This window comes from Cavia porcellus, unplaced genomic scaffold, assembly GCF_034190915.1.
Source record: "Cavia porcellus strain 051 isolate PalLab524CR breed Dunkin Hartley unplaced genomic scaffold, mCavPor4.1 scaffold_7, whole genome shotgun sequence".
Taxonomy (NCBI): domain Eukaryota; kingdom Metazoa; phylum Chordata; class Mammalia; order Rodentia; family Caviidae; genus Cavia; species Cavia porcellus.
The window spans coordinates 63,819,820-63,833,492 of record NW_026947490.1 but is presented as its reverse complement, the minus strand read 5'-3'; the positions used below and the strand labels follow the sequence as shown (position 1 = coordinate 63,833,492).

At 46.3% G+C, this 13,673-nt stretch overlaps 1 protein-coding gene and 1 long non-coding RNA gene across 2 annotated transcripts in view; one reads left to right on the top strand and one right to left on the bottom strand.

Moving 5' to 3' along the window:
- Window positions 1–331: 331 nt before the first annotated feature.
- Window positions 332–13,673, bottom strand: part of Ccdc3 (coiled-coil domain containing 3) — a 106,342-nt gene continuing 93,000 nt past the window's right edge. Inside the window, exon 3 of the mRNA XM_063253723.1 lies at window positions 332–2,282. Coding sequence (XP_063109793.1) covers window positions 2,004–2,282 — 279 coding nt within the window. The 3' untranslated portion in view covers window positions 332–2,003. The remainder of the gene's footprint in view (window positions 2,283–13,673) is intronic.
- Window positions 2,177–13,673, top strand: part of LOC134476997 (uncharacterized) — a 134,841-nt gene continuing 123,344 nt past the window's right edge. Inside the window, exon 1 of the long non-coding RNA XR_010048860.1 lies at window positions 2,177–2,316. This is a non-coding gene — a long non-coding RNA (uncharacterized LOC134476997). The remainder of the gene's footprint in view (window positions 2,317–13,673) is intronic.

Here is a 13,673-nt window from a genome sequence, read left to right as displayed (position 1 = left end):
AAGATGACAATGTAGCAGATAATGGGGATCAGGGGAGACTCCTTTGGCAGCAGACCTCAGTGCTGTTCCAAAAACATAGATTAATGATAACGCTTGTACCCCTCGAGGAACAAGGCAGGATAACACTGCTTTTTCTGCAGGTGTGCAGAGAGATGGGGACTCACAGACAGACAGGTTTAAGCCATATCCAAATGGGGAGAGCAGAGCAGTCCTGTACACAGGCTCTTAAATGCCCCAGGTGTGACTCATAGGCATTTTCCCCAAAGGATCTAAATCACTTTTCCAGACAAAGTTTGCAATCTCCCTGACCCCAAAGAAACAGTCAACTGCCTTGTTATTGTAGTTGAAATCGTTGCTCATGTTTATTGAAAAAGCAGAACATAATGCATCTGTAGAGATCCAGCTTGCATAGTTGTCCAAGCCCAGCCTGTAAATCACCCCTAGACTTCCAATTGCTTGGCTGGAAGCAAGCTACTTTAATAAAATGTGCCCAGGAAGAATGAACTAGAAGATACACTTTCTACAGCAGCACACCATGAAGGATAGAGCTAACAAGATAGGGGCAGAAGTTCGAAAGCCAGGTGCCCCCAGATAGTACTTCCCATCTTACCCAGTTCAGGGCATACACTTCTCTCTCTGGGGCACCAGCCTGCCACCAAGACCCAAGTGACATAAGGCTCATGTCCCTAGACTGGCTGCCACAGCAAGAAGCGCCTGGCCTTCGTAGTGGCAGGGGATGAGACCTGTCATCTCCCAAGGAGAAAGTGGCATTATCAACCCTGCAGGGCCTGCAGTGGTCTTTGGCTAGCAGATTCAAATGCAGGGCCAGTGGCTTACACAGGTGCGACATGGGGAAAGGTGCTTGGTTTGGAGGGCCATTCTCAGATGTAACCGAGAGAAGGCTGACGTCTTAGAAATAGCTGACTCGGCCCAGCATGCCTAAGCGGCACAGAGAGCGAATCCTCTCCTGTATACTTCTGTTGCCTGAAAAGTGTTCTTTCTAGAGGAGGTAAAGTGCACGATTGCTTAAGGATCTGTTACACCAACTGTGCGGCTGTGCAGCCAACACTGTCAGGCATAGGTGAACAGGGAGGGGGGTGCATGAGGAAGCAGAGGTTGGAACATCTGGAAAAAGCCCTCCGGGAACCTGGGTGGAAATGAGGTGAGGTCACCTGATCCCATAGGTGGGGAGACGACTGCAGCACAGAAGCTCACAGCGTGTTGGGGCAGCTCACCTCAAACACAGACAGTAGAAGCAACACGAAGTTAAAATTTAGCAGCTGCTGAGTTAAACTCTGATTTGGAAACACAGTCTGAAAAAATGCAGCAGCCTCACAGAAGCAATTGCCCTCTAGATTGGCTATCACTGGTTAACTCCTGGGACCTGGTACTGGTAACCAGGTGTAATTCAACTTGTTTAATTATCTGCTGTCCCACTGGAGAATCAACTCGCCACCTGTGATGCACTCACTGAGGCCTAACCTGCCTGGGCCGTGGGGGGAGGCTGAGGGAGACAGGATGTCCTACACTCTTGCGAATGCCCAGGAGTATGTCCTGCTTCCAAAGGTGGGGTCAAGGGGCACCAAGGGTTTCAGGACCTGCTTCAGTCGGGTCCTCGGGACTCAGGGACTTGAGACCCACACTGACTCTCGCGTAAAGAAGGGCTCAGCCCCCTGATATCTGTGCACAGAGCTTCTTTCCCAGCCAGGGCACTTTCTGGGCCACTCCCAGACGCTGAGGCCAGACCCTGGCCCAGCACTCTGTCCTTGAGGGTCCTGCTACACCTGTTCTGGGCACCGTGTTTGTGACCAGGCCAGGAGGAGGAAGCATGCAGTCTGAGGCTAAGGCCAGCAACCAAGGGGAAAGTAAAGACTTGGCATTCTACCCGGGTAGACTATACAGAACAGAGATCTTCTAGAAGGTCTGAAACAAGTGCACCTATGAAAGCCCGCCTTTCCCCAAGCCTGCAGGGATGCTGCGGGCCCAGCCGCCCGCTGCACCTACTACCCGTGCCGGAAGGGGGCGTGCGCGGGCTCACGCCCCAGCGCATTGATGTGCGGTGCCTCCCCCGCTGCAGCCGCCGCCAGCTTCGCGCTCAGCTTCTGGTGCAGCAGCTCCAGCTGGCGCCCGCTCTTCCGGGCCTGGCGCAGGGACCGCTTGACCTTCTTCACCCGCTCGCGCAGCTGCCTGTTACGCTTCTCCAGGGTCGCCACCTTCTGCTGCAGCTTCTTGACGTGGTCCTCTTCCTCAAACAGGGCCTTCTGCACGGAGGAGCACAGGAGCTGGGGACAGACATAAGGCGGCAGGGACAGAGAGGTGAGTCTCAGGTCCTGGACGACCCCACCCTACCCGCCAGCCAGCTCCGGCCTCAGGTACACACAGCACTGCTTTTGCTTTCTATCTCTGGCTTCCTTGGAGGCTCTTGTTTCTTAAAAGACATTCTAAATATTTGTCACAGCAAAAACGAACTCCTAGGTAAAAGAGGAGCCCATAACAAAAGCACACAATAATAAAGGTCCTTCACAGGAGAGGAAACATAAGAATCTTTAAAGCATGCAAGCCAGTGCTCCGCCCCACTCATTATAAGAGAACTGGGGGGTAACGACTTATTGTCCCATATTAAAGAGTAGGGATTTGAGGAAACGTGCTGGATTGAGCGGAGACCTGAATAAAGAGCAAGTTAGCTCTAATGGAATAAAAGCTGCGTAGACCCTGTGATGTAGTCATTCTGGGACTTTACATCAGAAATGATTTCACCTGTGGGAACTGCCTCGTGTGCATTACAGCATTATTTGTTATTTAAAAAGATTAACGCCATCTAAAATGCCCATCAAGAGAGGTGTGGGTCAGTGAACCACAGTAAATCCTGGCGTGATGGAAGGGCTGTGGCTCAAGGTAGCTCTGTCTGCCCAGCAGCGCCATGGCCGCTAAGTTTGGGTGTCGGTTGTAAGGGGCACGATGCACACCAGTGTGGCCAAGGTGATCCACAGTGCAAATCCTGACATCCATATGTGACTGCGTTAGGTATGTGTGCCCTAAGAAGATTCCAGAAACTGATAACAGTGGCTGTATCCAGGGAATGAAGGTGACCAGAGTGACAAGAGATTTGTTTTTCTGTGTACTCTTCATATCTTTTAAATTGTGCATTATAGTGAGTATTTTACATAGACACACATGGGCTTCTCACTTCCGGTCTCTACATTATCAAAAAGCCGTGCTCCCCAAGGATGACTTGGGCCTTGACTTTGCCTCCACTTGGAAATACAATCAGGCCTCCTTACTGGCAGGTTCTGACTCTGGATTCTGCATCCACAGATCCAACCAACCACAGAAGGAAAGTATTCAGCAAAAGAAATTCCAGAAAGTTACAAAATGCAAAATTTGAACTTGCTATGGGAGGCATTGGCTTGAATCTATTTGTGTAGACAAACCCAGCCCTGTGCCATTTCAGAGGTCCTGTCTCTCCAGAGCGCTGGGAGCCTGAGGGTTGCTGGCCTTGCTTCTCACTTACATTTTTGCTTTGCAGTAGGTACTATGGATGGAACCTTCCAGTGCATAGGCCTTTGCAACATACTCCATCATCCCCAGTTCTTTATATTTATTTTGAGGCAGGGTTTCACTAAGTTGCTTAGTTGCCCAGGCTGGCTCGAACTGGAAACCCTTCTGCCTCAGCCTCCCAGAGTGCTAGAATTACATGCATGTGTTGTGATGCCCAGCTTTGTGTAAACTCTAGTTAGGTATGAGTTGTGTTTGTCCTGAACATGTGTAGACTTTCCTTGTCATCATTCCCTAAGCAATACAGTAGAACTATTTACATAGCATTCACATTGTATTGGGTGTTAGAAGGAGTATAGAGATGATTTAAAGAAGACAAAAGGTTTCCATAGATTGCAACGATGTGCCATCTTAAGTAAGAGACCTGGACATCTGCCGATTTGGGTGTGAGGGTCCTGGAAGTAGTCCCTGCAGATAGCGTGGTAAGACCTTGACCTACACTGCATAAAAGCGATGTAGTTAAAAGCACAGACTTCCTGGCCAGGTTGCCTTGGTTTCAGGTCCTGCCTCTTCAGCTTCTGAGGGGATGGCTTTGGACAGCTTTCTCCACTGCAAGGTTACGGACTCTGGGGGTGCCAAGCAGACTCCCACCCTTTGGAGGTTTTGTTCCCTCAGCTTTTTACAGTGCTACAGACTGATGGCCTTCAGCTGAGTCTCTCTCCAGACCTTGCCCTGACATCAGAGAGTGCTGAAGGTCACTTCCCTGGAGCACCTGTGTCCAGTGCTTGGTTGCCATCCAACTATGGACCATCTGTGAAGAGCTGTCCTTGCCTCAGTGTCCTCTGGGGCTGGCTCTGCAGGCCAACTTCCTTCTCTGCCCATCCCTGCTTTATCTGTGCCCTGGCTGTTCCAGAGCATAACGCATCTTCCTCCAGGTTCTGCAGAGGACCAGGTAGTTATTTGCACTAGAGAAAACAGGTTGGACTGATATTATAATACTCTCAACAGATCACAAACTCCTTCAGTGATGGCTGTTAGAGCTTTCAATGCTAATAAGTGACCGGCTGTGACATGAGCCCCATAGGCTATCCGCTGCTGGCTAGGTCATACTGGTGTTTGTATTTGTGTAGCCCTGGCCATTTTAGGTGTTCATTAAAACATGAGAGTCAAATGGAGTGTTCACTACAAATACCTGCCATTTTTATTAAAAGTGCTCCTAGCAATGTCCCTGCTCCAGGGAAACCATCCATGCAAGACTGCCTTCTTCTGGCCAAATGAGACCACCCCCTCTCAAAAAGAAGGGAAGGAGGGTTTAGGGAATTCTTTGAGAATTCAAGTTATTTCCATTTGATGTGATTAGATAGGACCTGTGTGGCTTCCTGAGGGTTTGATGTAGCCAAGTAATTAAAATAAGCACTGTACACCCACATTCTCATGAAGTCACAGTCCTTGTGGAAGTTACATCAAATTCTTTTACCTAAGCACAGGACAACAGAAAGTAAGCAAAGTCTAGTACAACAAAGATTTGGGGATTCAATCCTTAGTAATGAAGAAAAAAAAAAGTAAATAAAAACCAGACTACAGGACCAGGATTTCACATGACTGCTTAGAAAGAATTCAGTATTGCACTGGAACGTATCAGAGAGAAATTGCAGGCATGTTTCATGAGATTGTTCAAAAGCTGTATTCTAAAATAAGTAAAAACATAGTGAGTTCGTGGAGCTTATACTCACTCCTGAAGAGAGCTCTAAGACCCTAGCACACTTCATAGGCACTGCTTAGGCCATAGCCAGTGGCTGCCCACTCTGGAGGAGGAATTTATTTATTTAGGTACTAGGGATCAAACCTGTGACCTCACGCTTGCCAGGCAGGTGCATAAGCCATGGAGCTAAATCCCCAGCCCTAAAGGAGGAGTTTTATCTCCAGCCAGACTCACACAGTCAGCCAAGGCCTACTTCATGATGACCTGAAAAACCTAGATGGAGGAGGTGGGGGAGACGCCTTAAAATGTTCCCGTGTGCCATGGGGGACGGGAGTCCTTAAGGTGGGAATGACAAATTCCAAAGCAAGGCTGCATGCAGAAAGAATGGCTGAGAAGAGCTGAGGTCCTTAGTAACTGTGGTCCTCAGAGCTTCTCTTTAATGTGAGTAGGTGCAGAAAGGACCTAGTAGGTGCAGAAAGGATCCAAGAGCTCCAGTGACCTCATGTCACCAACAGCTGGCCATGACCCAGGACTCTACCGTGCAGGCTCCATCTCTGCCACAAATTGGGCTCTGCCTCCAAAAAGGGAACACCTCAGCCACGGCAGTTGAGACAGCACCATGAAATAGTGAGGCCTCTGGAATCCCAGCTATCACTCCAAAAGGAAATGCTGTTTTTCTAATTAAGAAAGCAAGAATTTCTAGAGTGCTGAGCTTACAAATGTGTGTGTTTCTTTAAGAAACTTCTTTCTCCTGAAATGCCTTCCAAATGAAATCAATCTCCTTTTAAAACTGCTGGAGGGGAAAAACAATCTAGATATGATATTTGCTCACTTAGCTTTGTGGTATTGTTTTCATAAACAGAGATGAAGGGAAGGCCAAGTCAGGCTGACACAGGTACTGCCGCAGTTATTGCGAAGGAAAGCCAGGAAACAGCCATAGAGGGCAGGCCCAACGCCACATGCCACACAGGGCAGGGCGGTTCTTGGCCACCGCCTTCCACTTCCGATGGGCCGCGGGGGAGAATTCGCTGGCCTGCCAGATGTCGAGGCACACCCACCTTTCTGTGGCAGCAGTTTTTCTCTGGAAGTTTCCGTGTGGCTAACAGGATGCCTGCTCTGGGGTGGATGGGCATGTTGCCATGGGGAGTTCTTTTAGTTTCAAAAACACAAAATCTGGGGATATCCATTCTTGTCTTCCCCCCAAAAGAATATTTAAGACTTCAAAAACTAAAAACAACTTGTTTATTGTAGAGAACCTTGTTTATTTTTCTTAGAAAAATTTTAAAAATCAGTAATTCTATTCCTGAGAGATAGCCATTGCTTTTTATACATTTCTTCCTCGGATTGTCTCTGGGGGTGTAGGTAAGTAGAGAAAACATTTACACAGAATTGGCATCATGTCATTAGATTCTCTAATTTTTTGCCCATACCTGTTACCATGACTCTTTTCCAATGCTGGTCTGTTATACTTTCTTTATTGAGTTATTTCAGTGGAAGCTGGGGGAGGAGCATCCGGTAGGTCCACCCTCAACCATGAACCCTAAGTTCGCAGGTCATCGCTGTTCATCAGCTCTCTCCTCTGTCCTGTGACCACAGGCCACCGTGGGACAGGGATGGCAAGGGGGGACACTTACATGTCCTCGGGGCTGAGTGATCTTCATGTGAGTGTTCAATCACCTGACTCCAAGGAAGAGAAAACCTGCGGGCGTGGCTCACTTATACCATGACTGCAAGTTTTCCTTTTTGATTTCTGGCTTCCCCAGGAAACCAGGTTCTGTGAGAAAGTTTCACAGTAAAGCCTTTTTATTTCAGTTTTTTTTTTTCAGTACCAGAGAGTGAAATCAGAGCTGTTGCACTAAGCCACATCCTCATCCCTTTTTATTTTTTATTTTGAGACAGGGTCTTGATCAGTTGCTAAGTAGACCAGGTTGGGCTCAAACTTGTAATCCTCCTGCCTCAGCGTCCCAGGATGCTCAGATTCAGGCCTCTACCACCATGCCAGGCATCACAGTCAAGCTCTTAACAGGTTAAGGAAGTGTGCCTGTTACTATGTTAGAATCACCTCTAAATCATTTCAGCTTCTGTATGTTTGTTCATTTTGGCAAGAAGTACTTATTGTCTGCCTGGCATTGTACAGCAAGTGTCCTCAGCCATTCTATAATATACCACTAAGCTTTGCACCTAGCTAAATAAGAAATATTTAAATGCTATTTGGTGACTGTTCATTGAGAGGACTCTGGCCTTCACTGATGGTTTCAGTTTATATACTCGCTTATCAAGGCAAGACAAAGTGTATTTTCTGAAATGTAAAAGTAAGGGAAGAAAGACCAAAAGCAACAACAAAGACAAATAGCTTGCCTCTTGAGGGGTAACACTTCATTCTTCTTGGGATTCAAAAATGAGAAAGAAGGAAAAAAGGAGAGAAAAAACTATGCTTGTGATCAACAAACGGTGGCCGATGTTTGTTGTATGTACCAGCCGGCTTTGCAAATAAAGTTTTATTGAACACAGCTACACTTCTATGTAGTGGCTTTTGCACTACAATAGCAGAGTTGTGTAGGTGTGACAGAGACCATGTGGTGTGTAAGCCTAAGATATTTCCTTCTGGGCTCTTTATGGGCACATGGAGGTGCAGAAGCAAGAGCTGACAATGAGATGGATTTGGAGGGAACATGGTCTACAGCCCATGAGGGCAGGACAAAGGGACAGAAAATACCAGGTACCAGAGCCTCTCAGAACTTCCCTTCCTGTACTGTGATCTTGGGGGGGGGGTGTTACCTGGAGATTGAACCCAGGGCCTGCACACTGCAGCATCCCTAGGCCTTTTTATTGTTTGAGGAAAGTTGCCCAGTTTCCCAGGCTTGGGCTGGAACTCGCAACCCCCCACCTCTGCTCCTAGAGTGCTGGGATTACAGGCGTGTGGGGGCCAAGCTCGGCTTCATGCTTCTTTCTACATACCTATGATTTGGTCCTATCTTGGAGTCTCTGTGATCCCTGTCAAGGAGATCCGATTCCATTTCAGACTGCTGCCAATTCGGGTGTCTAAACAGAAGTTAGCAAAGTAGGTCTTTCCAGCATGACTCACCAACTGTCTCTAAAACGCTTACCCCAACAAGAGCAGAATGGTAAACTTTCTAGAATTTAGAACCATAGGAAGTCTGGAAATGGTAGACAGCAGAGGCCAAGGTTTCTTTATCCCCTCCCCCTGTCCCCTCAGCCTTCTCCCTGTCATTCTCAGTAACCGGGTGCAGCTTTGCTCCTGTCATTGAATTGCTTTGGAGACAGACATGAGAGGAGGTGTCCCTTCGGGACAGTTTCCTGAGCAGGTCCACAGGACCAAGCTGGGTGAGTCCCAAGGCTGCGGAAGACGCCCCACCCTTGGAAGTGACAGCAGGGCAGTTCTTTTGAGGACTCTCTGGAGGAACAACCTGAGCCTCCAATGACTGTTTGACTTGGCAGTGGGTTCTCAGCTCCACCCGAGTTGAAAGAGCCATTTTCCCCAGGCTAGGAGCCACGGGGACCACGCATGTGCCCTGCAGGCTGGACTGAGTGGTGGGCAGAGAAGACAGAGTGCAGGTGAGGTGGGGCAGGAGGTCAGGGGAAGTGCTCACGCCGCAGGTGAGCACTGCTAAAGGAGCCTCTGGAGCCCCAATTGTCCAGCCTCAGATTACTCCTCAACTGTCCTGCCTGCTGTGATGCCCAGGGAGGAGGCCGCTGAGCATCTTGGGTAAGGAGTAGTTTCCAAGTCATGCAACAGTGCAGCTGCGTCCTAGCTGTAGGGTTTTACACCCCTCCCCTGTACTGTAGCTGATTGTCAGAGTGTGGAGAGAAGCAAGCATCTGTCTGCGAGTGGGGCCCTACTTACGGCAGTAAACCTGCCTCACATATAAAAGGGGCATCATAGTGATTCTTCCACAGAACTGCTCTGAAGTTTAAATCAGACAGCGTACATAGAGCTTTAGACATAACACCCGGCATAAACAGCACACGGAGCTTTACACATCCTGCCCTTGACATTCACCCATTAAACTGCTCTTCCCTGACCACACTGAGTTCTCTCAAATGTCTGTGTCTTTGCACACATTCTTCCTTCTGCCTAGAAAATCTTCAGTGATCCACCTCTTTATCCAGTTCTCCAACTCTTGGTTCAAAAGACATGTTTGTCTGTGAAGTCTCCCTGATCTCTCCATGGAGAGGCCTATAATCTTTCTCTGGTATCTGATTTATTCTTTTGACAAGTCTAACTCTCGTCCAGACTTTGAGCCCTGTAAGCATGGAGAAATAACAAAGCTATGTCTTCAGAGAAGTTCACTACCAAGTAATGTTCATCTCATGAAGTGCTTGCATGGGAACCAAAGGAGTTTTCTTGGGGGGAGTCAAATAAGGTTGAATAAATAACTGCAGATTATGCCTTCCTCTTTGGTAGGAAGCCCATTAACATAGCTGTGTGCATTGATCCAGTATTGAACAGAGCTCTGACTTTGCTTTATCCCACTGGACTGTGGCAAAGCTGCCCAACAGGTACAGACAGTGGCTGTGCCAGCTCTGAGCAGCCTTTCGTGTCTTCTACCTGGGAGCTGTGCAGATATTTTCCCTTGTCTGTGAGGTGAAGCAGGTTGGGAACCACTCGGTCATGGAAAGCTGGCTTTAACCCCAGTGCGTTTCTACATCTACCAAGGGGAGGAGAGACCAAAATCATGGATTCCTGGGTAGGAAGGCTGCTTAGCTGTCACTGCTGACCCCAACCTTCAGAGAAGGAAAGGGTCTCAGCTGAAGTGTGAGTAGGGTAAGGATGTTTTACCTTTTTTTAAGAACCAAGTCTAAAGATCATTGTGGTAGATGGGGCCCTGGTCTAGACGAAGGGATCCATCTAGTGAGTGACCTTGCACACTCAGTTCTCTAGTTACAGCTTGTGAAGGATATCTTCCAGGAGTTGCATCTGAATGTGTAAAGCCTTGATGGGCATCCTAGTCTTCTGTGAGTCATGGCCACTAATTGTTTTCTCTCCCATGAAAATAGCAAGGGCACAAATGCCCCCTAGAGTCTGGCTGAATGCATGCATTCCCTTGGGAGGGATGGCTGCCTTTCATGGTCGCTGGAATCGCAGATTTTCTAAAGATCTGTCAGTGTGATGTGTGTGCTCAGCCTCCATGGTGTCTTGGGCAACAGGGGAGGAGGAGTAAGGATCTGATCCTGGGCCAGGGACTGATCAGCCCCTGCTGCATCCCATGGGTGTGGTCAGCCTGATGCCTTTCACAGCCTCAGGTTCTGGTAATTAGGGTTCAGTCTCTGGCTATAACTGGAAACAGGCAGCAAAGGGCCAGGCCAGGCTGTGGTTTTCTTCATGGTACCATCACTATTGGCAAATAAAACCCCAGCTCCTGCCACCTGCCCTGCTGGGGAATGTGATGGGAATTTACGAGCTGGGAGTGCACTCCTGTTTACTTCTCAGTATTCCTCAGAAACTGGTGTCGTGTCCACGGGCCAGAACCTGACTCAGCTGGGAGACCATTTGGGAGAGTTTTTCAAGCCTAGGCACAGGTATTTCTGCTACTGAGCTGGTGGTCCAGGAACTGAGATGAGGGGAGCGGTCTCTCCCCCTGTTAGAGCCGGGGTGTGATCTAGCAAGAATTTGCTTCAGATGTGGCTGTGCTCCTCCTCCTTAAGTTGCCTTACTGGTAGTATTGGAGAAACGCTCGTGGTAAGCCTCGACTCTCTAAATGTTGACTGCAGTTATTACCCCACACCCTCAGGCTCAACTAATAATTTTGTGTTCCCAAATCAATGCTCAGCTAATGGTCTGATAAAAATATAATTGGAAAACCTGTAAGCAGATGGCAGATCCCGAAGCACAGCGATGTGTGTTTGTGGCAGTTCAAGGCTCAGGCTTCCTGGCTTGGTGTCTGGCAGGCCTGATAGTTTTAATCAACACGGGCAGGGGAGTTTTCTGTGTGGAAAGCATTAGATTACAGGACCTACCCAATGCATGGTTTTGGCCAGACCTTGTGACCAATGAAAAATGGAGGTTGTCTGTGAGAAGAAAAGTTAAAAATACCTTAATTATCATTCCATTATGACAAAAAAGCCCTAAGTTCTTCCGGGCCACTACTTCAACAGTTTGCTGTTTCACCTTTCTGGAACGCTGTTCCAGGACTGTGCAGGGAAGCTTCACTTTCTTCCTGGCTCCTATCTCACCTCCTCAAGAGCTTCCCAGTCATGGTTGCCACCCTCTTTGTGTGCCTAACAGCATGATCAGGTTTAGGTGTTAATAGCTGTCTCTCCGTCCCAGAATCAAACGGAGCCTGTGTACCTTGTTCTTTTTTTAAAATTTTTCTAAAATTTTTATCGGTACTGGGGATCAAACTCATGACCACGCCCTTGCAAAGCAGGTGCTTATGCCACTGAGCTAAACCCCCAGCCCTGTACCTTGTTCTTACTGCTAGAGCCCTCGTGCCTAATACTGTGCCACACATAGAATAAGTCATCAAGAGAACCACACCTAAACACAGTTATGAATTATGAAGCTGTTGTCTAGTGGTTGCTTCTAAAACGGGAACTACAGAAAAATAGTCACCAATCATCTCACCACTCAAGGCCACTCTAACTTCATTTTACCTGGTGTGATTTTAAGATGGTTATAAAACCACCGTATTTACTTTTAATATTGAATATGTATTGCTAAATACAATGTTATTGTTTATTGTTTTGAATTATGTGTAAATTGCTTAATGACATGCAATGCCTTGCATACTTTTTATAATGAGAAAATTAAAATATGTTAGTGATAAAAAATCTGTTCATGATTTTCAAATATATAGTATATTTTGATACAGGTGCTCACTAGAATGTACAATAGATCTATTGAATTTACATTTCGTGTCTGAAATTTTGTATCCGTGGGCCAACATCTCACTTCTCTTATAAATGCTATTGTTTCTTTTTTTGGTGTTTTTTTGAGGAAGGATTTCATTATATGGTACAGACTGGCCTTGAACTCAGTTTGCACCCCAGGTTGGCCTCAGACTCAAGGTGATCCTCCTGCATCAGCCTCCCAAGTACTGAGATGACAGGCATGAGCCACCACAACTGGCTAACTATTCTGTTTCTTAGATGAATTTTTTATGTGCCACATACACATGAGGTCATGTGGTATTCATCTTCCTATGCATGGCTTATTTTACTTAACGTATCCTCCAAGTTCATCCATAGTGCTTCAGATGACAAGATTTTCTTCTTTTTAGGGGCTGAGTGTATCTGTATATCTCCATTCTTCCATATTCCTTATGATCAGCCATGGATGGCCACAGGTTGATTCTGTATCTAGGCTATTTTGAATAATGTGGCAATGAACAGGGAATATATATATATATATATATATATATATATATATATCTGTCATATTGATTCCATTTCCTTTCACACTCAGATCCACTTTATTTTAGATAGTAGTGGGATTGCAGATCCTATGGAATGGATTCACTTTTAGTTTCTTGAGCAGCCTCATACAGTTTTCCACAACTGTCATACTGATTTATTGAAATAACTCATACAGTTATTTCCCACCAAGTATACAAGGGCTCCGCACTTTTGCCATACCCTCCCCAGGATGTCTTTCATCTTTTTGCAAACAGCCATCCTAGTAGGTGCAGGATGATAAATCTGTGGTTTTAACTGGCGTTTCTCTGATGATTAGTGATGTTAAATACATCTCGGCCATTTGTGTGTCTTCTTATCCTTTTTCCAGATTTCTGAGTTGTTTGCCTGGTGTTGGGTTCCCTATACATTTTGGATATTAGCTCCTTAGCAGATCTTTGATTTACAGGCACTGTTTTCCTCCATCCTGTTGTGTATCTCTTCAGTCTAGTGATCCTTTCCTGGATATGTAGAAGCTTGGTGTTTGATATAGTCCTATTCTGCCTTTTTATTTTGTCATGGGCTTTGGGGTTATATCCAAAAAGTCTTTGCCCAGACCAATGCCATAGAGATTTCCTTCAATGTGTTGTAGTTTTCCTGATTAAGATGTTTATTTAAATCTTTAATCCACACTGAGTCAATTTTTTTAAAATGGTGGGAGTTAGGGCACTAATTTTGTTTTTCCGTGTGTGGATGTCCAGTTTCCCCAGCAGCATTTGTTGAAGAGACTGTCCTTTCTCCATTGCACAATTCTTAACATCAAAAATAAATTGAGGGAAATAAATTGTCTTGTGGATTTATTTCTAGACTCTGTGTGTAGTTCATTGTGTCTATTTTTACAACAGATACCATGCTGTTTTGATATACAATAGTTTTATAGTATATTTTGAAGTCAGATAGTGTGACATCTTGAGCTATGTTCTTTTTGCTCTGAATTGCTTTGGTTACTTGGGGTATTTTGTGATTCTATACAAATTTTAGCGTTTTTCCTATTTCTCTGAAAAAAAATCACTAGGACTTTTGATACAAATTTCAGTGAAGCTGTAGGTTACTTTGGATAATA